We start from the raw sequence: 23756 nt of genomic DNA, 5'->3' as shown, positions 1-23756 counted from the left end.
AGCAGGTCCGTCATTACATAATATATATATACCTGTCCGGCTGCAGCACTAGTGTGATATATATATATATTTTAATTTTATCTCATTATCATCCAGTCTATATTAGCAGCAGACACAGTACGGTAGTCCACGGCTGTGGCTACCTCTGTGTCGGCAGTCGCTGGTCCATCCATAATTGTATACCACCTACCCGTGGTTTTTTTTTCTATCTTTTTGATACTAGTAGCTTACTTTAGGAGTCTGCAGTGCTGACAGACAGTGTCCAGCAGGTCCGTCATTACATAATATATATACCTGTCCGGCTGCAGTACTAGTGTGATATATATATATATTTTATTTTTATCTCATTATCATCCAGTCTATATTAGCAGCAGACACAGTACGGTAGTCCACGGCTGTAGCTACCTCTGTGTCGGCAGTCGCTGGTCCATCCATAATTGTATACCACCTACCCGTGTTTTTTTTTTCTATCTTCTTGATACTAGTAGCTTACTTTAGGAGTCTGCAGTGCTGACAGACCTTGTCCAGCAGGTCCGTCATTACATAATATATATATACCTGTCCGGCTGCAGTACTAGTGTGATATATATATATATTTTAATTTTATCTCATTATCATCCAGTCTATATTAGCAGCAGACACAGTACGGTAGTCCACGGCTGTAGCTACCTCTGTGTCGGCAGTCGCTGGTCCATCCATAATTGTATACCACCTACCCGTGGTTTTTTTTTCTATCTTCTTGACACTAGTAGCTTACTTTAGGAGTCTGCAGTGCTGACAGACAGTGTCCAGCAGGTCCGTCATTACATAATATATATATACCTGTCCGGCTGCAGTACTAGTGTGATATATATATATATTTTCATTTTATCTCATTATCATCCAGTCTATATTAGCAGCAGACACAGTACGGTAGTCCACGGCTGTAGCTACCTCTGTGTCGGCAGTCGCTCGTCCGTCCATAAGTATACTAGTATCCATCCATCTCCATTGTTTACCTGAGGTGCCTTTTAGTTGTGCCTATTAAAATATGGAGAACAAAAATGTTGAGGTTCCAAAAATAGGGAAAGATCAAGATCGACTTCCACCTCGTGCTGAAGCTGCTGCCACTAGTCATGGCCGAGACGATGAAATGCCAGCAACGTCGTCTGCCAAGGCCGATGCCCAATGTCATAGTACAGAGCATGTAAAATCCAAAACACCAAATATCAGTAAAAAAAGGACTCAAAAATCTAAAATAAAATTGTCGGAGGAGAAGCGTAAACTTGCCAATATGCCATTTACCACACGGAGTGGCAAGGAACGGCTGAGGCCCTGGCCTATGTTCATGGCTAGTGGTTCAGCTTCACATGAGGATGGAAGCACTCAGCCTCTCGCTAGAAAAATGAAAAGACTCAAGCTGGCAAAAGCACAGCAAAGAACTGTGCGTTCTTCGAAATCCCAAATCCACAAGGAGAGTCCAATTGTGTCGGTTGCGATGCCTGACCTTCCCAACACTGGACGTGAAGAGCATGCGCCTTCCACCATTTGCACGCCCCCTGCAAGTGCTGGAAGGAGCACCCGCAGTCCAGTTCCTGATAGTCAGATTGAAGATGTCAGTGTTGAAGTACACCAGGATGAGGAGGATATGGGTGTTGCTGGCGCTGGGGAGGAAATTGACCAGGAGGATTCTGATGGTGAGGTGGTTTGTTTAAGTCAGGCACCCGGGGAGACACCTGTTGTCCGTGGGAGGAATAGGGCCATTGACATGCCTGGTGAAAATACCAAAAAAATCAGCTCTTCGGTGTGGAAGTATTTCAACAGAAATGCGGACAACATTTGTCAAGCCGTGTGTTGCCTTTGTCAAGCTGTAATAAGTAGGGGTAAGGACGTTAACCACCTCGGAACATCCTCCCTTATACGTCACCTGCAGCGCATTCATAATAAGTCAGTGACAAGTTCAAAAACTTTGGGCGACAGCGGAAGCAGTCCACTGACCAGTAAATCCCTTCCTCTTGTAACCAAGCTCACGCAAACCACCCCACCAACTCCCTCAGTGTCAATTTCCTCCTTCCCCAGGAATGCCAATAGTCCTGCAGGCCATGTCACTGGCAATTCTGACGAGTCCTCTCCTGCCTGGGATTCCTCCGATGCATCCTTGCGTGTAACGCCTACTGCTGCTGGCGCTGCTGTTGTTGCTGCTGGGAGTCGATGGTCATCCCAGAGGGGAAGTCGTAAGACCACTTTTACTACTTCCAACAAGCAATTGACTGTCCAACAGTCCTTTGCGAGGAAGATGAAATATCACAGCAGTCATCCTGCTGCAAAGCGGATAACTGAGGCCTTGGCATCCTGGGTGGTGAGAAACGTGGTTCCGGTATCCATCATTACTGCAGAGGCAACTAGAGACTTGTTGGAGGTACTGTGTCCCCGGTACCAAATACCATCTAGGTTCTATTTCTCTTGGCAGGCGATACCGAAAATGTACACAGACCTCAGAAAAAGAGTCACCAGTGTCCTAAAAAATGCAGCTGTACCCAATGTCCACTTAACCACGGACATGTGGACAAGTGGAGCAGGGCAGGGTCAGGACTATATGACTGTGACAGCTCACTGGGTAGATGTATGGACTCCCGCCGCAAGAACAGCAGCGGCGGCACCAGTAGCAGCATCTCGCAAACGCCAACTCTTTCCTAGGCAGGCTACGCTTTGTATCACCGGTTTCCAGAATACGCACACAGCTGAAAACCTCTTACGGCAACTGAGGAAGATCATCGCGGAATGGCTTACCCCAATTGGACTCTCCTGTGGATTTGTGGCATCGGACAACGCCAGCAATATTGTGTGTGCATTAAATATGGGCAAATTCCAGCACGTCCCATGTTTTGCACATACCTTGAATTTGGTGGTGCAGAATTATTTAAAAAAAGAGAGGGGCGTGCAAGAGATGCTGTCGGTGGCCAGAAGAATTGCGGGACACTTTCGGCGTACAGGCACCACGTACAGAAGACTGGAGCACCACCAAAAACGCCTGAACCTGCCCTGCCATCATCTGAAGCAAGAAGTGGTAACGAGGTGGAATTCAACCCTATATATGCTTCAGAGGTTGGAGGAGCAGCAAAAGGCCATTCAAGCCTATACAATTGAGCACGATATAGGAGGTGGAATGCACCTGTCTCAAGCGCAGTGGAGAATGATTTCAACGTTGTGCAAGGTTCTGCTGCCCTTTGAACTTGCCACACGTGAAGTCAGTTCAGACACTGCCAGCCTGAGTCAGGTCATTCCCCTCATCAGGCTTTTGCAGAAGAAGCTGGAGACATTGAAGGAGGAGCTAACACAGAGCGATTCCGCTAGGCATGTGGGACTTGTGGATGGAGCCCTTAATTCGCTTAACAAGGATTCACGGGTGGTCAATCTGTTGAAATCAGAGCACTACATTTTGGCCACCGTGCTCGATCCTAGATTTAAAACCTACCTTGGATCTCTCTTTCCGGCAGACACAAGTCTGCTGGGGTTCAAAGACCTGCTGGTGAGAAAATTGTCAAGTCAAGCGGAACGCGACCTGTCAACATCTCCTCCTTCACATTCTCCCGCAACTGGGGGTGCGAGGAAAAGGCTCAGAATTCCGAGCCCACCCGCTGGCGGTGATGCAGGGCAGTCTGGAGCGACTGCTGATGCTGACATCTGGTCCGGACTGAAGGACCTGCCAACGATTACGGACATGTCGTCTACTGGCACTGCATATGATTCTCTCCCCATTGAAAGAATGGTGGAGGATTATATGAGTGACCGCATCCAAGTAGGCACGTCAGACAGTCCGTACTTATACTGGCAGGAAAAAGAGGCAATTTGGAGGCCCTTGCACAAACTGGCTTTATTCTACCTAAGTTGCCCTCCCACAAGTGTGTACTCCGAAAGAGTGTTTAGTGCAGCCGCTCATCTTGTCAGCAATCGGCGTACGAGGTTACTTCCAGAAAATGTGGAGAAGATGATGTTCATTAAAATGAATTATAATCAATTCCTCCGTGGAGACATTGACCAGCAGCAATTGCCTCCACAAAGTACACAGGGAGCTGAGATGGTGGATTCCAGTGGGGACGAATTGATAATCTGTGAGGAGGGGGATGTACACGGTGATATATCGGAGGATGATGATGAGGTGGACATCTTGCCTCTGTAGAGCCAGTTTGTGCAAGGAGAGATTAATTGCTTCTTTTTTGGTGGGGGTCCAAACCAACCCGTCATTTCAGTCACAGTCGTGTGGCAGACCCTGTCACTGAAATGATGGGTTGGTTAAAGTGTGCATGTCCTGTTTATACAACATAAGGGTGGGTGGGAGGGCCCAAGGACAATTCCATCTTGCACCTCTTTTTTCTTTCATTTTTCTTTGCGTCATGTGCTGTTTGGGGAGTATTTTTTTGAAGGGCCATCCTGCGTGACACTCCTAGATGGGCCAGGTGTTTGTGTCGGCCACTAGGGTCGCTTAGCTTACTCACACAGCTACCTCATTGCGCCTCTTTTTTTTTCTTCTTTGCGTCATGTGCTGTTTGGGGAGTGTTTTTTGGAAGGGCCATCCTGCGTGACACTGCAGTGCCACTCCTAGATGGGCCAGGTGTTTGTGTCGGCCACTAGGGTCGCTTAGCTTACTCACACAGCTACCTCATTGCGCCTCTTTTTTTCTTTGCGTCATGTGCTGTTTGGGGAGTGTTTTTTGGAAGGGCCATCCTGCGTGACACTGCAGTGCCACTCCTAGATGGGCCAGGTGTTTGTGTCGGCCACTAGGGTCGCTTAGCTTACTCACACAGCTACCTCATTGCGCCTCTTTTTTTCTTTGCGTCATGTGCTGTTTGGGGAGTGTTTTTTGGAAGGGCCATCCTGCGTGACACTGCAGTGCCACTCCTAGATGGGCCAGGTGTTTGTGTCGGCCACTAGGGTCGCTTAGCTTACTCACACAGCTACCTCATTGCGCCTCTTTTTTTCTTTGCGTCATGTGCTGTTTGGGGAGTGTTTTTTGGAAGGGCCATCCTGCGTGACACTGCAGTGACACTCCTAGATGGGCCAGGTGTTTGTGTCGGCCACTAGGGTCGCTTATCTTACTCACACAGCTACCTCATTGCGCCTCTTTTTTTCTTTGCGTCATGTGCTGTTTGGGGAGTGTTTTTTGGAAGGGCCATCCTGCGTGACACTGCAGTGCCACTCCTAGATGGGCCAGGTGTTTGTGTCGGCCACTTGGGTCGCTTAGCTTACTCACACAGCTACCTCATTGCGCCTCTTTTTTTCTTTGCGTCATGTGCTGTTTGGGGAGTGTTTTTTGGAAGGGCCATCCTGCGTGACACTGCAGTGCCACTCCTAGATGGGCCAGGTGTTTGTGTCGGCCACTTGGGTCGCTTAGCTTAGTCATCCAGCGACCTCGGTGCAAATTTTAGGACTAAAAATAATATTGTGAGGTGTGAGGTGTTCAGAATAGACTGAAAATGAGTGGAAATTATGGTTTTTGAGGTTAATAATACTTTGGGATCAAAATGACCCCCAAATTCTATGATTTAAGCTGTTTTTTAGGGTTTTTTGAAAAAAACACCCGAATCCAAAACACACCCGAATCCGACAAAAAAAATTCGGTGAGGTTTTGCCAAAACGCGGTCGAACCCAAAACACGGCCGCGGAACCGAACCCAAAACCAAAACACAAAACCCGAAAAATTTCAAGTGCACATCTCTAATTAAATATATATATATATATATATATATATATATATAGGTAGTGGAGAAAATAAGCGCTAATGAGTGTAGTGACAATTATAACGGAAATACTCAGGTGGGTTAAAAAATTAATATGGCCTTGGGCACTTATCTGGTAAGTAAGAACTTCCAGCCGATGTTCTTCATTTTAGGATTAACATGTAAAAAGAAGAAACAGCAAACATAGTGTGTATCGTTCATGAATTAAAATAATGCCTTTCGCAATATAGGGCACGAACTTAGGGAACTAGCTTATTCCCAATAAAATGTAATCTGTAACTTCTCAACATAAAATACAGATTTAATGAACAATCACATAAAAAACGGCTAGACAACACACGTACAAGATTTAAAATCATAAAAGCTTATCTGTCCATTATAGGGATAGGGAGGTCAGCAACAAACTGTCCCAGGGACACAAGATAGCCAAAGGTTATGCGTACAGGATAAAAAAGTTCAAACGCTTATCTGTCCATCAAGGGGAGTTTCAGCAGCAAACAGTCCCAACGCGTTTCGTCCGTCAAGGTGTGGACTTCTTCAAGGGGATCAAGAAAGTGAGCTCAAACAGCTCTATTTATACCGTCCAGCAGGCAGCTGCACATGTCCGTTCTTAGTGACATCACTTCCTGTATTGTTACTGATGTCAATTTTAAAACAAAAAAGAAACTTCTAGAATACCTAATTAGTTTATAGAAATAAAGTGGGATGACTGGCCTATAGTGATAAGGACATATAAGTGACTATAAATAATGTTAAGTGATGTGGACGGCGGTGGAACACTGTGTGGAACGCACCGCCGTCTAATGGAACGCACCGCCATCTTGCGGATGTCACTTCCGCCAATCGAGTGATTAGGTGATGTGGAGTGATCAGGGGGTGTAGACGGCGGCGGAGCGCTGCGTGGAACGCACCGCCGTCTGGAGTAAGAGTGGGACGCACCGCCATCTTGCGGACGTCACTTCCGCTGATGTAGACGGCGGTGGAACGCATTATGGAACGCACCGCCGTCGGAGAGATGCTGTGGAACGCACCGCCATCTTAGGATCGTCACTTCCGCCACTAGTGCCATGGTTAGGTGAAACGCACCGCCATTTTCAGTGTCTCAATTCGAAAATATGGAGCGCACCGCCATTTTGGGTGCCTGGAGGGGGGATTTAAATTGACATAGCATTGAGTGGCTAAAGGTGCAGCCCGGCGTACAAAGGTGTAGGTGCGACTAGGCGCGACAGGAGTGTCTGTGAGCGTCTGTGCGGCCGCATCGCAGCCACAATGAGCATGGCTACATCTGTACTATATATATATATATAGATGGATGGATGGATGGATGGATGGATGGATGGATAGATAGATAGATAGATAGATCCAAGAAGCGAAACAGCACACTGGCAAGGGTTAACAAAATACCAACGGTCGTGGTGCAGGGTCCAAAAAAGATAAACATTGACACTCACTTTCCAATGTAGTTTTGAAAAGATGCAGGATCAGCACTCACGTTTTAGCAGAAGAGGATTTATTCAGTCCATCAGTAGCAAAGTAATACAAAAATACAAACAGCGGCCCGACAGCCGTTTCAACCACACTCTGGTAGTTTTCCTCAGGGGCTAATATATATATATATATATATATATAAATATATATATATACACACACACACACAAACACACGCTTCCATGTTACTGACAGTATGTTGGTGGGTTCAGTAGGATTTACCGACGGTCGGAATGCTGGCCGTCAGTATACTGTCAAAAGGCATCCTGGCTGTCAGTATGGCGGCAGCGGGGCGAGCGCAAAGAGTCCCCTTGCGGTCTCGCTGCGCTCGCTATGCTGCATGCTCGGTGGCTTGCTGCGCTCGCCACAGGTTCTATTCCCACTCTATGGATGTCGTGGGAATAGCCCCTGTGTGCCGGGATTCTGTATTTGTATCCTGACCACCGGATATATAATGCACTGGGTGTCCGCACAATAATCAATCAATAATATACCACATGGTGCAGCACTCCTGGTGTCTCTTGCAATGAAGTTCTTAGTTAGGCATTAGACTGGTCACGTTTCAGTGCCCATTAATGCAGGAACTGAAAAAGTGCCACTGTATTAAAGGCCACTGAAACTTATTAAAGGGCACTGAAAATCTAATGCCTGATTTAGAGCTTCATTGCAAGAGACACCAGGAGTGCTGCACCATGTGGTATATTTCATATATATATATATATATGGGTGTAGTATGGTATGCAGGCGGCCGGGCTCTTGGCGACCAGCATACCTGTGCCGGGAGTCCGACCGCCGGCATACTGACAGTGCGGCGAGCGCAAATGAGCCCCTTGCGGGCTCGTTGCGAGCATGGTGGCGCGCTACGCGCACCTCGCTATTCAGTCTCCCTCCAGGGGGGTCGTGGACCCCCACGAGGGAGAATATCTGTCGGTATGCTGGGTGTCGGGATTCCGGTGCCGGTATACTGTGCGCCGGGATCCCGACATTCGGCAACCTGAAGACCACCCTATATATATATATATATATATATAGACAAAGGGGAAAAAAGACGGCGGCACTCAGGAGACTGTAATGCGTCACAGACACATGGCTATCCATCCTACTGTAGCTGGCAATCGTACTAGATGGGAATATAACATCATCTAACTTCAACCTAATTGTTATTTTCTGTTACGATGAAGTCTATTTAGATACCATATCAATTGAAACGAACGTGTGATTGGATGTAACATTGAGAATTCTAACCAGTTTTCTCTGACGTCCTAAGTGGATGCTGGGACTCCGTAAGGACCATGGGGAATAGCGGCTCCGCAGGAGACTGGGCACAACTAAAAGAAAGCTTTTGGTCTAACTGGTGTGCACTGGCTCCTCCCTCTATGACCCTCCTCCAGACTTCAGTTAGAATCTTGTGCCCGGCTGAGCTGGATGCACACTAGGGGCTCTCCTGAGCTCCTAGAAAAGAAAGTATATTTTAGGTTTTTTATTTTCAGTGAGATCTGCTGGCAACAGACTCACTGCTACGAGGGACTAAGGGGAGAAGAAGCGAACCTACCTGCTTGCAGCTAGCTTGGGCTTCTTAGGCTGCTGGACACCATTAGCTCCAGAGGGATCAAACACAGGACCCGACCTCGATCGTCCGGTCCCGGAGCCGCGCCGCCGTCCCCCTTACAGAGCCAGAAGCATGAAGATGGTCCGGAAAATCGGCGGCAGAAGACTTCGGTCTTCAACAAGGTAGCGCACAGCACTGCAGCTGTGCGCCATTGCTCCTCATGCACACCTCACACTCCGGTCACTGATGGGTGCAGGGCGCTGGGGGGGGGGGGGCGCCCTGAGCAGCAATATTAATACCTTGGCTGGCAAAAAATCACAATATATAGTCCCAGAGGCTATATATGTGATAAATACCCTTGCCAGAATCCATAAAAAAAGCGGGAGAAAAGTCAGCCGAAAAAGGGGCGGGGCTATCTCCCTCAGCACACTGGCGCCATTTTTCCCTCACAGCTCCGCTGGAAGGATCGCTCCCTGGCTCTCCCCTGCAGTTTCAAGCTACAAAAGGGTAAAAAAGAGAGGGGGGGCACTAAATTTAGGCGCAGCAATATATATATATAAGCAGCTATAAGGGAAAATACTCAGTTATAGTGTTAATCCCTGGGTTATATAGCGCTCTGGTGTGTGCTGGCATACTCTCTCTCTGTCTCCCCAAAGGGCTTTGTGGGGTCCTATCCTCTGTCAGAGCATTCCCGGTGTGTGTGCGGTGTGTTGGTACGGCTGTGTCGACATGTTTGATGAGGAGGCTTATGTGGAGGCGGAGCAGATGCCTATAAATGTGATGTCACCCCCTGCGGGGCCGACACCTGAGTGGATGGTTATGTGGAAGGAATTACGTGACAGTGTCGACTCCTTACATAAAAGGTTTGACGACATACCAAATATGGGACAGCCGGCTTCTCAGCCTGTGCCTGCCCAGGCGTCTCAAAAGCCATCAGGGGCTCAAAAACGCCTGCTACCTCAGATGGCAGACACAGATGTCGACACGGATACTGACTCCAGTGTCGACGACGATGAGACTAATGTAACTTCCAATAGGGCCACACGTTACATGATTGAGGCTATGAAAAATGTGTTGCACATTTCTGATGTTACCCCAGGTACCACAAAAAAGGGTATTATGTTTGGAGAGAAAAAACTACCAGTAGTTTTTCCTCCATCTGAGGAGTTAAATGAAGTGTGTGAAGAAGCGTGGGCTTCCCCCGATAAGAAACTGGTAATTTCTAAAAGGTTACTAATGACGTACCCTTTCCCGCCAGAGGATAGGTCACATTGGGAAACATCCCCTAGGGTGGATAAAGCGCTCACACGCTTGTCAAAGAAGGTGGCACTATCGTCTCTGGATACGGCCACCCTAAAGGAGCCTGCTGATAGAAAGCAGGAGGCTATCCTGAAGTCTGTATATACACACACAGGTATTATACTGAGACCAGCTATTGCTTCAGCATGGATGTGCAGTGCTGCAGCTGCGTGGTCAGATTCCCTGTCGGAAAATATTGATACCCTAGACAGGGACACTATATTGCTAACCGTAGAGCATATTAAAAACGCAGTCTTATACATGAGAGATGCACAGAGGGATATTTGCCGGCTGGCATCTAAAATAAGTGCAATGTCCATTTCTGCCAGGAGAGGGTTATGGACTCGGCAGTGGACAGGTGATGCAGATTCTAAAAGGCACATGGAAGTTTTGCCTTATAAGGGTGAGGAGTTGTTCGGGGATGGTCTCTCGGACCTCGTTTCCACAGCAACAGCTGGGAAGTCTGCATTTTTACCCCATGTTCCCTCACAGCCAAAGAAAGCACCGTATTATCAGGTACAGTCCTTTCGGCCCCATAAGGGCAAGCGGGTTAAAGGTGCGTCCTTTCTGCCCAGAGGCAGAGGTAGAGGGAAAAAGCTGCAGCATACAGCCAGTTCCCAGGAGCAAAAGTCCTCCCCCGCTTCCTCCAAGTCCACCGCATGACGCTGGGGCTCCACAGGCGGAGCCAGGTACGGTGGGGGACCGTCTCAAAAATTTCAGCAATCAGTGGGCTCGCTCACGGTGGATCCCTGGATCCTTCAAGTAGTATCTCAGGGGTACAAGCTGGAATTCGAGACGTCTCCCCCCCGCCGTTTCCTCAAATCTGCCTTGCCAACAACTCCCTCAGGCAGGGAGGCAGTGCTAGAGGCAATTCACAAGCTGTATTCCCAGCAGGTGATAGTTAAGGTGCCCCTACTTCAACAAGGACGGGGTTACTATTCCACAATGTTTGTGGTACCGAAACCGGACGGTTCGGTAAGACCCATTTTAAATTTGAAATCCTTGAACACATATATAAAAAAATTCAAGTTCAAGATGGAATCGCTCAGGGCGGTTATTGCAAGCCTGGACGAGGGGGATTACATGGTATCACTGGACATCAAGGATGCTTACCTGCATGTCCCCATTTACCATCCTCACCAGGAGTACCTCAGATTTGTGGTACAGGATTGTCATTACCAATTCCAGACGTTGCCGTTTGGTCTATCCACGGCTCCGAGGGTCTTTACCAAGGTAATGGCCGAAATGATGATACTCCTTCGAAAGAAGGGAGTTTTAATTATCCCGTATTTGGACGATCTCCTGATAAAGGCGAGGTCCAGGGAGCAGTTGTTGGTCGGGGTAGCACTATCTCGGGCGGTGCTACAACAGCATGCCTGGATTCTAAATATTCCAAAGTCACAGCTGGTCCCTACGACACGTCTACTGTTCCTGGGGGGATGGTTCTGGACACAGAACAGAAAAAAGTGTTTCTCCCAGAGGAGAAGACCAAGGAGCTGTCATCTCTAGTCAGAGGCCTCCTAAAACCAAAACAGGTGTCGGTGCATCACTGCACGCGGATCCTGGGAAAGATGGTAGCTTCCTACGAAGCAATTCCATTTGGCAGGTTCCATGCAAGAACCTTTCAGTGGGACCTGTTGGACAAGTGGTCCGGATCGCATCTTCAGATGCATCGGCTGATAACCCTGTCTCCAAGGACCAGGGTGTCTCTGCTGTGGTGGCTGCAAAGTGCTCATCTTCAAGAGGGCCGCAGATTCGGCATACAGGACTGGGTCCTGGTGACCACGGATGCCAGCCTTCGAGGCTGGGGGGCAGTCACACAGGGAAGAAACTTCCAAGGACTATGGTCAAGTCAGGAGACTTCCCTACACATAAATATTCTGGAACTGAGGGCCATTTTCAATGCCCTAAGTCAGGCAAAACCCCTGCTTCAAAACCAGCCGGTACTGATCCAGTCAGACAACATCACGGCAGTCGCCCATGTAAACCGACAGGGCGGCACGAGAAGCAGGACGGCGATGGCAGAAGGGCGGAAAATCACGTGTTAGCATTGTCAGCAGTGTTTATTCCGGGAGTGGACAACTGGGAAGCAGACTTCCTTAGCAGGCACGACCTCCACCCGGGAGAGTGGAGACTTCATCCAGAACTCTTCCAACTGATTGTAAACCGTTGGGAAAGGCCACAGGTGGACATGATGGCGTCCCGCCTAAACAAAAAGCTAGAAAGATATTGCGCCAGGTCAAGAGACCCTCAGGCGATAGCTGTGGACGCTCTAGTGACACCGTGGGTGTACCGGTCGGTTTATGTGTTCCCTCCTCTTCCTCTCATACTAAAGGTACTGAGGATAATAAGGAGAAGAGGAGTAAGAACTATACTCATTGTTCCGGATTGGCCAAGAAGAGCTTGGTACCCGGAACTTCAAGAAATGATCTCAGAGGACCCATGGCCTCTGCCGCTCAGACAGGACCTGCTGCAGCAGGGGCCCTGTCTGTTCCAAGACTTACCGCGGCTGCGTTTGACGGCATGGCGGTTGAACACCGGATCCTGAAGGAAAAGGGCATTCCTGAGGAAGTCATTCCTACGCTGATTAAAGCTAGGAAAGAAGTGACCGCAAACCATTATCACCGCATTTGGCGAAAATATGTTGCGTGGTGTGAGGCCAGGAAGGCCGCAACGGAGGAATTTCAGCTGGGCCGTTTTCTGCACTTCCTACAGTCAGGGGTGACTATGGGCCTAAAATTGGTTTCCATTAAGGTCCAGATTTCGGCTCTATCGATTTTCTTCCAGAGAGAACTGGCTTCACTGCTTGAAGTTCAGACTTTTGTTAAGGGAATGCTGCATATTCAGCCCCCTTTTGTGCCTCCAGTGGCACCTTGGGATCTCAACGTGGTGTTGGATTTCCTAAAGTCACATTGGTTTGAGCCACTTAAAACCGTGGAATTGAAATATCTCACGTGGAAAGTGGTCATGTTGTTGGCCTTGGCTTCGGCCAGGCGTGTGTCAGAATTGGCGGCTTTGTCATGTAAAAGCCCTTATCTGATTTTCCATATGGATAGGGCAGAATTGAGGACTCGTCCCCAATTTCTCCCTAAGGTGGTATCAGCCTTTCATCTGAACCAACCTATCGTGGTGCCTGCGGCTACTAAAGACTTGGAGGCTTCCAAGTTGTTGGACGTAGTCAGGGCCCTGAAAATTTATGTTTCCAGGACAGCTGGAGTCAGAAAGACTGACTCGCTATTTATCCTGTATGCGCCCCACAAGTTGGGTGCACCTGCTTCAAAGCAGACTATTGCTCGCTGGATCTGTAGTACGATTCAGCTTGCACATTCTGCGGCTGGACTGCCGCATCCTAAATCAGTGAAAGCCCATTCCACGAGGAAGGTGGGCGCTTCTTGAGCGGCTGCCCGAGGGGTCTCGGCTCTACAACTTTGCTGAGCAGCTACTTGGTCGGGGTCAAACACATTTGCTAAATTCTACAAGTTTGACACCCTGGCTGAGGAGGACCTGGAGTTTGCCCATTCGGTGCTGCAGAGTCATCCGCACTCTCCCGCCCGTTTGGGAGCTTTGGTATAATCCCCATGGTCCTTACGGAGTCCCAGCATCCACTTAGGACGTCAGAGAAAATAAGAATTTACTCACCGGTAATTCTATTTCTCGTAGTCCGTAGTGGATGCTGGGCGCCCATCCCAAGTGCGGATTGTCTGCAATACTTGTATATAGTTATTGTTTAACTAAAGGGTTATTGTTGAGCCATCTGTTGAGAGGCTCAGTTGTTGTCATACTGTTAACTGGGTATTGTATCACGAGTTATACGGTGTGATTGGTGTGGCTGGTATGAGTCTTACCCGGGATTCAAAATCCTTCCTTATTGTGTCAGCTCTTCCGGGCACAGTATCCTAACTGAAGTCTGGAGGAGGCTCATAGAGGGAGGAGCCAGTGCACACCAGTTAGACCAAAAGCTTTCTTTTAGTTGTGCCCAGTCTCCTGCGGAGCCGCTATTCCCCATGGTCCTTACGGAGTCCCAGCATCCACTACGGACTACGAGAAATAGAATTACCGGTGAGTAAATTCTTATTTTAACCAGTGGTAATCCATTCTGTTATAAGTACTGGGAATATAACATCATCTAACTTCAACCTAATTGTTATTTTCTGTTACGAAGAAGTCTATTTAGATACCATATCAATTGAAACGAACGTGTGATTGGATGTAACATTGAGAATTCTAACCAGTTTTAACCAGTGGTAATCCATTCTGTTATAAGAACTGATTGTAAACCCCTGATGAAGTCCTAACGGACGAAACGCGTTGGATTTTGCGATATTGGGTTAATAAAGCCTTTACCACAAGCATCTGGTTGGAGACATATCTCTTTCAAGTTCTGACTGTGATCACCTGACTGTAAATTCCTCACATCAACTGAAATATGTTTATGTATAAGATTGTTATATTGTTTTATTGAATTTTTAAAAAAATTGTACCAATGACGAATGTTTAGGTTACAAATATCGTTCGTTTGTGTATGAATAAAAACTTTTAAACATTGTCATACTAAAGGCGTATTGGCTCCCACGAGAATCTTTTTCCATTCCATATATATATATATATATATATATATATATATATAAAATCTCATGTGTATATATATATATATATATATATATATATATATAATATATGTATATATACACAATATATGTCAGGGATGTGCAGGCAGGGGAGGCAGTGCCTCCCCTGTGATTAATTATTAAAATAATACAAAGAAGATACTTATGACACATATTCTGTGTCATAAGTATCTCCTTTATTTTAATCTAATAATTTTAACTCATTAAATTAGTTTGGTAGGCACTGATAGCAGTGCCTCCCGTAGACAATGGGAATGGGGTTAGAGTGGGGGGGCGGGGCCAAGAACTGGGCTGTAAAAGCTCATTAAAAAAAATGCTGCACACAAGATGCCAGCATACTCCCCACACACATTACACCAGAGTACTGACTGCACACAAGATGCCAGCACACTCCCCACACTCATTACACCAGTGCACTGACTGCACACAAGATGCCAGCACACTCCCCACACACATTACACCAGAGTACTGACTGCACACACGAAGCCAGTACACTCCCCACACACATTACACCAGTGCACTGACTAAACACAAGATGGAAGCACACTCCCCAAACACATTACACCAGAGTACTGACTGCACACAAGAAGCCAGTACACTCCCCACACACATTACACCAGTGCACTGACTAAACACAAGATGGCAGCACACTCCCCAAACACATTACACCAGAGTACTGACTGCACACAAGAAGCCAGTACACTCCCCACACACATTACACCAGAGTACTGACTGCACACAAGAAGCCAGTACACTCCCCACACACATTACACCAGTGCACTGACTAAACACTGGCACACACACACTTTACGCCAGTGTACTGACTGCACACAAGATGCCAGCACACTACCCACACACTGACTGTACACTAGATGAAGTGGGTGGTCCAGGCAGCCGATGACTCGATTTGCGTTAATTATGTGCATTGTATAGCGGGGGGCGTGGCCACAATGATGCAATAACACAGGCAAACCCCCACCCACTGCCTCATGTGCTGTGTCACGCCCCCTCTCCACCCCCTATGCCAAGCCATACACTAAGCATAGGGGCACACTTTAGGTTATCGGGGGTGCGATCGCCTCCCAGTATTCCCCTATGGGCCTGGGAATAAAGTGCCCGCTCCCCACCGGGCGCCACTGCCTGTGAGTTGCAGTAAGTGCCAATGTTTCTGTGATTTAGCCTTGACATTTAAAGAGGATATAACATTTGGTCCCTACTGTATTATTACTTATTTACCTACTAAACTATTGATGAAGTATGGTATTATAGTCTAGATAATAAGATCATAACATGTATCTTCTATTTATAAAAAAAAAAAATTGTGAAAAATTCAGATAGTTGGTTCTTCTACATTTGCACATCATAGAATGACCTACTGTAGCACACATTTCATTTAATTATGTGCATTTGTTTGAAGTATGTTTTACTGTAAGTATATTGCACTCTTTGCTTTAGAGCAGCGGTCGCCAACCCGTCGCTCGTGAGAGACGGGTAGCTTGGCACCGCTTCTTAGGTAGCTCTCGGCGGTGGCGGTCACGGTGTGGGCATATTAATATGGTGCTGGCCGCCAGCCAATCAGAGCTCACGCGCCAGCTCCTGATTGGCTGGCGGTCTGCACCATATTTCAAATGGCCACGCGGCACGCGTTCGGAGAAGTTAGCAGCACCGCCGCCAGTACTTACTTCAGACAAAGCCGAGGAGACGCGCTGTGGCTGCCAGTGGACTCTCCTCATCTCCTCCCCTCAAACACAGTGGCGGATGTGGGGGCAACAATTGTGAGCACTGCTGGGGGCATCACATGTATCTGGTGGGGGGGAAGGGGAGGCATTATTTTTGTATCTTGCACTGCTGGGGGGCATTATTTGTATATCTGGCACTGCTGGGGGGCATTAATTGTATATGTGGCACTGCTGGGGGGCATTAATTGTGTATCTGGCACTGCTGGGGGGCATTAATTGTGTATCTGGCATTGTTGGGGCATTAATTGTGTATCTGGCACTGCTGGGGGCATTAATTGTGTATCTGGCACTGCTGGGGGGCATTCATTGTGTATCTGACACTGCTAGGGGGCATGATTTGTGTATTTGGCACCGCTGGGGGGGCATGATTTGTGTATCTAGCACTGCTTGGGGGCATTATTTGTGTATCTGGCACTGCTGGGAGGCATTATTTGTGTGTCTGGCACTGCTGGGAGGCATTTTTTGTGTATCTGGCACTGCTGCGAGGCATTATTTGTGTATCTGGCACTGCTGAGGGGCATTATTTGTGTATCTGGCACTGCTGGGGACGCATTACTTGTGTATCTGGCATTATGGGGGGGCATTACTTGTGTATCTGGCACTACGCAGGGGAGCATTACTGTTGTGAGGCCACACACACTTTTGTGCGATCACACCCACTTTTGTGAGACCACATCCACTTTCACAGGAATACACGCGCATTCTGCGGAGGGGGTAGCTCTTCCAGAGGTTTTTTTTTTCCGAAAGTAGCTCACACCCCAATTAAGGTTGGAGACCACTGCTTTAGAGGATAAAAAAAAACATCATAACAGTTAATTTGCCGCTAGGAAACTTAATTTTTCTCTGACGTCCTAGTGGATGCTGGGAACTCCGAAAGGACCATGGGGAATAGCGGCTCCGCAGGAGACTGGGCACAAAAGTAAAAGCTTTAGGACTACCTGGTGTGCACTGGCCCCTCCCCCCATGACCCTCCTCCAAGCCTCAGTTAGATTTTTGTGCCCGAACGAGAAGGGTGCACACTAGGTGGCTCTCCTGAGCTGCTTAGTGAAAAAGTTTAAGTATAGGTTTTTTATTTTCAGTGAATCCTGCTGGCAACAGGTTCACTGCACCGTGGGACTAAGGGGAGAATAAGCGAACTCACCTGCGTGCAGAGTGGATTGGGCTTCTTAGGCTACTGGACATTAGCTCCAGAGGGACGATCACAGGCCCAGCCATGGATGGGTCCCAGAGCCGCGCCGCCGGCCCCCTTACAGAGCCAGAAGACAGAAGAGGTCCGGAAAATCGGCGGCAGAAGACGTCCTGTCTTCAATAAGGTAGCGCACAGCACCGCAGCTGTGCGCCATTGCTCTCAGCACACTTCACACTCCGGTCACTGAGGGTGCAGGGCGCTGGGGGGGGGGGGCGCCCTGAGACGCAATAAAAACACCTTAAATGGCAAAAAATACATCACATATAGCTCCTGGGCTATATGGATGCATTTAACCCCTGCCAATTTTTCCTTAAAAAAGCGGGAGAAAGGCCGCCGAGAAGGGGGCGGAGCCTATCTCCTCAGCACACTGGCGCCATTTTCCCTCACAGCTCCGTTGGAGGGAAGCTCCCTGACTCTTCCCTGCAGTCCTGCACTACAGAAACAGGGTAAAACAAAAGAGGGGGGGCACTAATTTGGCAGATAAATCAATACAGCAGCTATATAAGGGAAAAACACTTATATAAGGTTATCCCTGTATATATATAGCGCTCTGGTGTGTGCTGGCAAACTCTCCCTCTGTCTCCCCAAAGGGCTAGTGGGGTCCTGTCCTCTATCAGAGCATTCCCTGTGTGTGTGCTGTGTGTCGGTACGTTGTGTCGACATGTATGACGAGGAAAATGGTAGGGAGGCGGAGCAATTGCCTGTAATAGTGATGTCACCCCCTAGGGAGTCGACACCTGACTGGATGGTCTTATGGAAGGAATTACGTGATAGCGTCAGCACTTTACAAAAGACTGTTGACGACATGAGACAGCCGGCAAATCAGTTATTACCTGTACAGGCGTCTCAAACACCGTCAGGGGCTCTAAAGCGCCCGTTACCCCAGATGGTCGACACAGACCCAGACACGGACACTGACTCCAGTGTCGACGGTGAGGAAACAAACGTATTTTCCAGTGGGGCCACACGTTACATGATCACGGCAATGAAGGAGGTTTTGAACATTTCTGATACTACAAGTACCACAAAAAAGGGTATTATGTGGGGTGTGAAAAAACTACCCGTAGTTTTTCCTGAATCAGATGAATTAAATGAGGTGTGTGATGAAGCGTGGGTTTCCCCCGATAAAAAACTGCTAATTTCTAAAAAATTATTGGCATTATACCCTTTCCCGCCAGAGGTTAGGGCGCGTTGGGAAACACCCCCTAGGGTAGATAAGGCGCTCACACGCTTATCAAAACAAGTGGCGTTACCGTCTCCTGATACGGCCGCCCTCAAGGAACCAGCTGATAGGAAGCTGGAAAATATCCTAAAAAGTATATACACACATACTGGTATTATACTGCGACCAGCAATCGCCTCAGCCTGGATGTGCAGTGCTGGGGTGGCTTGGTCGGATTCCCTGACTGAAAATATTGATACCCTGGACAGGGACAATATATTATTGACTATAGAGCATTTAAAGGATGCATTTCTATATATGCGAGATGCACAGAGGGATATTTGCACTCTGGCATCAAGAGTAAGTGCGCTGTCCATTTCTGCCAGAAGAGGGTTATGGACGCGACAGTGGTCAGGTGATGCGGATTCCAAACGGCATATGGAAGTATTGCCGTATAAAGGGGAGGAGTTATTTGGGGTCGGTCTATCGGACCTGGTGGCCACGGCAACGGCTGGGAAATCCACCTTTTTACCCTAGGTCACCTCTCAGCAGAAAAAGACACCGTCTTTTCAGGTTCAGTCCTTTCGTCCCCATAAGGGCAAGCGGGCAAAAGGCCACTCATATCTGCCCCGGGGCAGAGGAAGGGGAAAAAGACTGCAGCAGGCAGCCTCTTCCCAGGAACAGAAGCCCTCCCCCGCTTCTGCCAAGTCCTCAGCATGACGCTGGGGCCTTGCAAGCGGACTCAGGCACGGTGGGGGCCCGTCTCAAGAATTTCAGCGCGCAGTGGGCTCACTCGCAAGTGGACCCCTGGATCCTGCAGGTAGTATCTCAGGTGTACAAATTGGAATTCGAGACGTCTCCCCCTCGCCGGTTCCTGAAGTCTGCTTTACCAACGTCTCCCTCCGACAGGGAGGCGGTATTGGAAGCCATTCACAAGCTGTATTCCCAGCAGGTGATAATCAAGGTACCCCTCCTACAACAGGGAAAGGGGTATTATTTCACGCTGTTTGTGGTACCGAAGCCGGACGGCTCGGTGAGACCTATTTTAAATCTGAAATCCTTGAACACTTACATACAAAGGTTCAAATTCAAGATGGAGTCACTCAGAGCAGTGATAGCGAACCTGGAAGAAGCGGACTATATGGTGTCTCTGGACATCAAGGATGCTTACCTCCATGTCCCAATTTGCCCTTCTCACCAAGGGTACCTCAGGTTTGTGGTACAGAACTGTCACTATCAGTTTCAGACGCTGCCGTTTGGATTGTCCACGGCACCCCGGGTCTTTACCAAGGTAATGGCCGAAATGATGATTCTTCTTCGAAGAAAAGGCGTCTTAATTATCCCTTACTTGGACGATCTCCTGATAAGGGCAAGGTCCAGGGAACAGTTAGAGGTCGGAGTAGCACTATCTCAAGTAGTACTACGACAGCACGGGTGGATTCTAAATATTCCAAAATCGCAGCTGATTCCGACGACACGTCTGCTGTTCCTAGGGATGATTCTGGACACAGTCCAGAAAAAGGTGTTTCTCCCGGAGGAGAAAGCCAGGGAGTTATCCGAGCTAGTCAGGAACCTCCTAAAACCAGGCCAAGTGTCAGTGCATCAATGCACAAGGGTCCTGGGAAAAATGGTGGCTTCTTACGAAGCGATTCCATTCGGCAGATTCCACGCAAGAACTTTTCAGTGGGATCTGCTGGACAAATGGTCCGGATCGCATCTTCAGATGCATCAGCGGTTAACCCTGTCTCCAAGGACAAGGGTGTCTCTCCTGTGGTGGTTGCAGAGTGCTCATCTTCTAGAGGGCCGCAGATTCGGCATTCAGGACTGGGTCCTGGTGACCACGGATGCCAGCCTGAGAGGCTGGGGAGCAGTCACACAGGGAAGAAATTTCCAGGGCTTGTGGTCAAGCATGGAAACGTCATTTCACATAAATATCCTGGAACTAAGGGCCATTTACAATGCCCTATGTCAAGCAAGGCCTCTGCTTCAGGGTCAGCCGGTGTTGATCCAGTCGGACAACATCACGGCAGTCGCCCACGTAAACAGACAGGGCGGCACAAGAAGCAGGAGGGCAATGACGGAAGTTGCAAGGATTCTTCGCTGGGCGGAAAATCATGTGATAGCACTGTCAGCAGTGTTCATTCCGGGAGTGGACAACTGGGAAGCAGACTTCCTCAGCAGACACGACCTCCACCCGGGGGAGTGGTGACTTCACCCAGAAGTCTTCCACATGATTGTGAACCGCTGGGAAAAACCAAAGGTGGACATGATGGCGTCCCGCCTCAACAAAAAACTAGACAGATATTGCGCCAGGTCAAGGGACCCTCAGGCAATAGCGGTGGACGCTCCGGTAACACTGTGGGTGTACCAGTCAGTGTATGTGTTCCCTCCTCTGCCTCTCATACCCAAGGTACTGAGAATCATAAGAAGGAGAGGAGTAAAGACTATACTCGTGGCTCCGGATTGGCCAAGAAGGACTTGGTACCCGGAACTTCAAGAGATGCTCACGGAGGACCCGTGGCCTCTACCTCTAAGAAAGGACCTGCTCCAGCAGGGACCCTGTCTGTTCCAAGACTTACCGCGGCTGCGTTTGACGGCATGGCGGTTGAACGCCGGATCCTAAAGGAAAAAGGCATTCCGGATGAAGTCATCCCTACCCTGATCAAAGCCAGGAAGGATGTAACTGTGCAACATTATCACCGTATTTGGCGTAAATATGTTGCGTGGTGTGAGGCCAGGAAGGCCCCTACAGAGGAATTTCAACTGGGTCGTTTCCTGCATTTCCTGCAAACAGGACTGTCTATGGGCCTCAAATTAGGGTCCATTAAGGTTCAAATTTCGGCCCTGTCGATTTTCTTCCAGAAAGAACTAGCTTCAGTTCCTGAAGTTCAGACGTTTGTCAAGGGGGTACTGCATATACAGCCTCCTTTTGTGCCTCCAGTGGCACCTTGGGATCTCAATGTAGTTTTGGGGTTCCTAAAATCACATTGGTTTGAACCACTCACCACTGTGGACTTAAAATATCTCACATGGAAAGTGGTAATGCTGTTAGCCCTGGCTTCAGCCAGGCGTGTCTCAGAATTGGCGGCTTTATCCTATAAAAGCCCTTACCTAATTTTTCATACGGACAGGGCAGAATTGAGGACTCGTCCTCAATTTCTCCCTAAGGTGGTTTCAGCGTTTCACTTAAACCAGCCTATTGTGGTACCTGCGGCTACTAGGGACTTGGAGGATTCCAAGTTGCTGGACGTAGTCAGGGCCCTGAAAATATATGTTTCCAGGACGGCTGGAGTCAGAAAATCTGACTCGCTGTTTATCCTGTATGCACCCAACAAACTGGGTGCTCCTGCTTCTAAGCAGACTATTGCTCGTTGGATTTGTAGTACAATTCAGCTTGCGCATTCTGTGGCAGGCCTGCCACAGCCAAAATCTGTAAAAGCCCATTCCACAAGGAAAGTGGGCTCATCTTGGGCGGCTGCCCGAGGGGTCTTGGCGTTACAACTTTGCCGAGCAGCTACTTGGTCAGGGGCAAACACGTTTGCTAAATTCTACAAATTTGATACCCTGGCTTAGGAGGACCTGGAGTTCTCTCATTCGGTGCTGCAGAGTCATCCGCACTCTCCCGCCCGTTTGGGAGCTTTGGTATAATCCTTTCGGAGTTCCCAGCATCCACTAGGACGTCAGAGAAAATAAGAATTTACTTACCGATAATTCTATTTCTCATAGTCCGTAGTGGATGCTGGGCGCCCATCCCAAGTGCGGATTGTCTGCAATACTTGTACATAGTTATTGTTACAAAAATCGGGTTATTATTGTTGTGAGCCATCTTTTCAGAGGCTCCTCTGTTATCATGCTGTTAACTGGGTTCAGATCACAAGTTGTACGGTGTGATTGGTGTGGCTGGTATGAGTCTTACCCGGGATTCAAAATCCTTCCTTATTGTGTACGCTCGTCCGGGCACAGTATCCTAACTGAGGCTTGGAGGAGGGTCATGGGGGGAGGGGCCAGTGCACACCAGGTAGTCCTAAAGCTTTTACTTTTGTGCCCAGTCTCCTGCGGAGCCGCTATTCCCCATGGTCCTTTCGGAGTTCCCAGCATCCACTACGGACTATGAGAAATAGAATTATCGGTAAGTAAATTCTTATTTTAAGACATAAGTACTGATAATATGTAGCTCATAGACCACATTAAGTTACAGTACTGTACTTTGGCATATGGTACCTCTTTTTGTACATAATGATTTTGTTCTGATCTTGTCTTTAATTTTAGGTGGTTGTGAATGCGTTGATTGGAGCCATTCCCTCCATTATGAACGTGCTGCTTGTTTGCCTTATATTCTGGTTAATTTTCAGCATAATGGGAGTGAACCTTTTTGCGGGAAAGTATTATCATTGCATTAATACTACGACTGGTGCAATGTTCCTTGTTACTGAAGTCAATAACCGCTCAGAATGCCTTCAGCTGATTAATTCAAGCAAGAGTGCGCGGTGGCAGAATGTGAAAGTCAATTTTGATAACGTTGGAGCAGGATATCTTGCTTTACTTCAAGTGGTAAGTGACTGTTTGTTCTAAGATCCATATTTAAAAACTATATATTTTAAAAAAATAATTAGACTCTAAGGGCCTGATTCTGAATGGCACCATGCATACACACCTTAACGGAGGAAATGAGAGCAGATTGTTAATGCCTGGCTTCTCACCATCCGTGAACTGGGCAATTCTGGGCATCATCTGGTCAGTTACCTTACGCATGCCCGAAACAGAGCCATCTTGTGGATGTGTAGCCTGTCTTCTGTGCGTGTTTGGGGTGTGCAGACTGAGATCAGATGCCTGTTTCAGACGGATCTTTTGCACCCCGCATGGGGTGGTTATAACTGCTGATACTAATGATAGTGGATGCAGATGGAAAAACAGTGGGCGTTGTGACCCATATGTATGAAGATGGACAGATACTGGCATTTGCATAAGGTTGTAAATCTGGCTGT

At 48.1% G+C, this 23756-nt stretch overlaps 1 protein-coding gene across 6 annotated transcripts in view; it reads left to right on the top strand.

The window, feature by feature from the left end:
• Window positions 1–23756, top strand: part of LOC134944763 (sodium channel protein type 2 subunit alpha-like) — a 329999-nt gene that overhangs the window by 259918 nt on the left and 46325 nt on the right. For all 6 annotated transcript variants that reach the window (XM_063933609.1, XM_063933606.1, XM_063933605.1 and 3 more), the window contains one exon: window positions 23041–23322. In XM_063933609.1, coding sequence (XP_063789679.1) covers window positions 23041–23322 — 282 coding nt within the window. The remainder of the gene's footprint in view (window positions 1–23040; window positions 23323–23756) is intronic.

This window comes from Pseudophryne corroboree, chromosome 7, assembly GCF_028390025.1.
Source record: "Pseudophryne corroboree isolate aPseCor3 chromosome 7, aPseCor3.hap2, whole genome shotgun sequence".
NCBI lineage: Eukaryota > Metazoa > Chordata > Amphibia > Anura > Myobatrachidae > Pseudophryne > Pseudophryne corroboree.
Note: the sequence above shows the minus strand (reverse complement) of the source record. Positions and strands in the feature narration are given on the sequence as shown.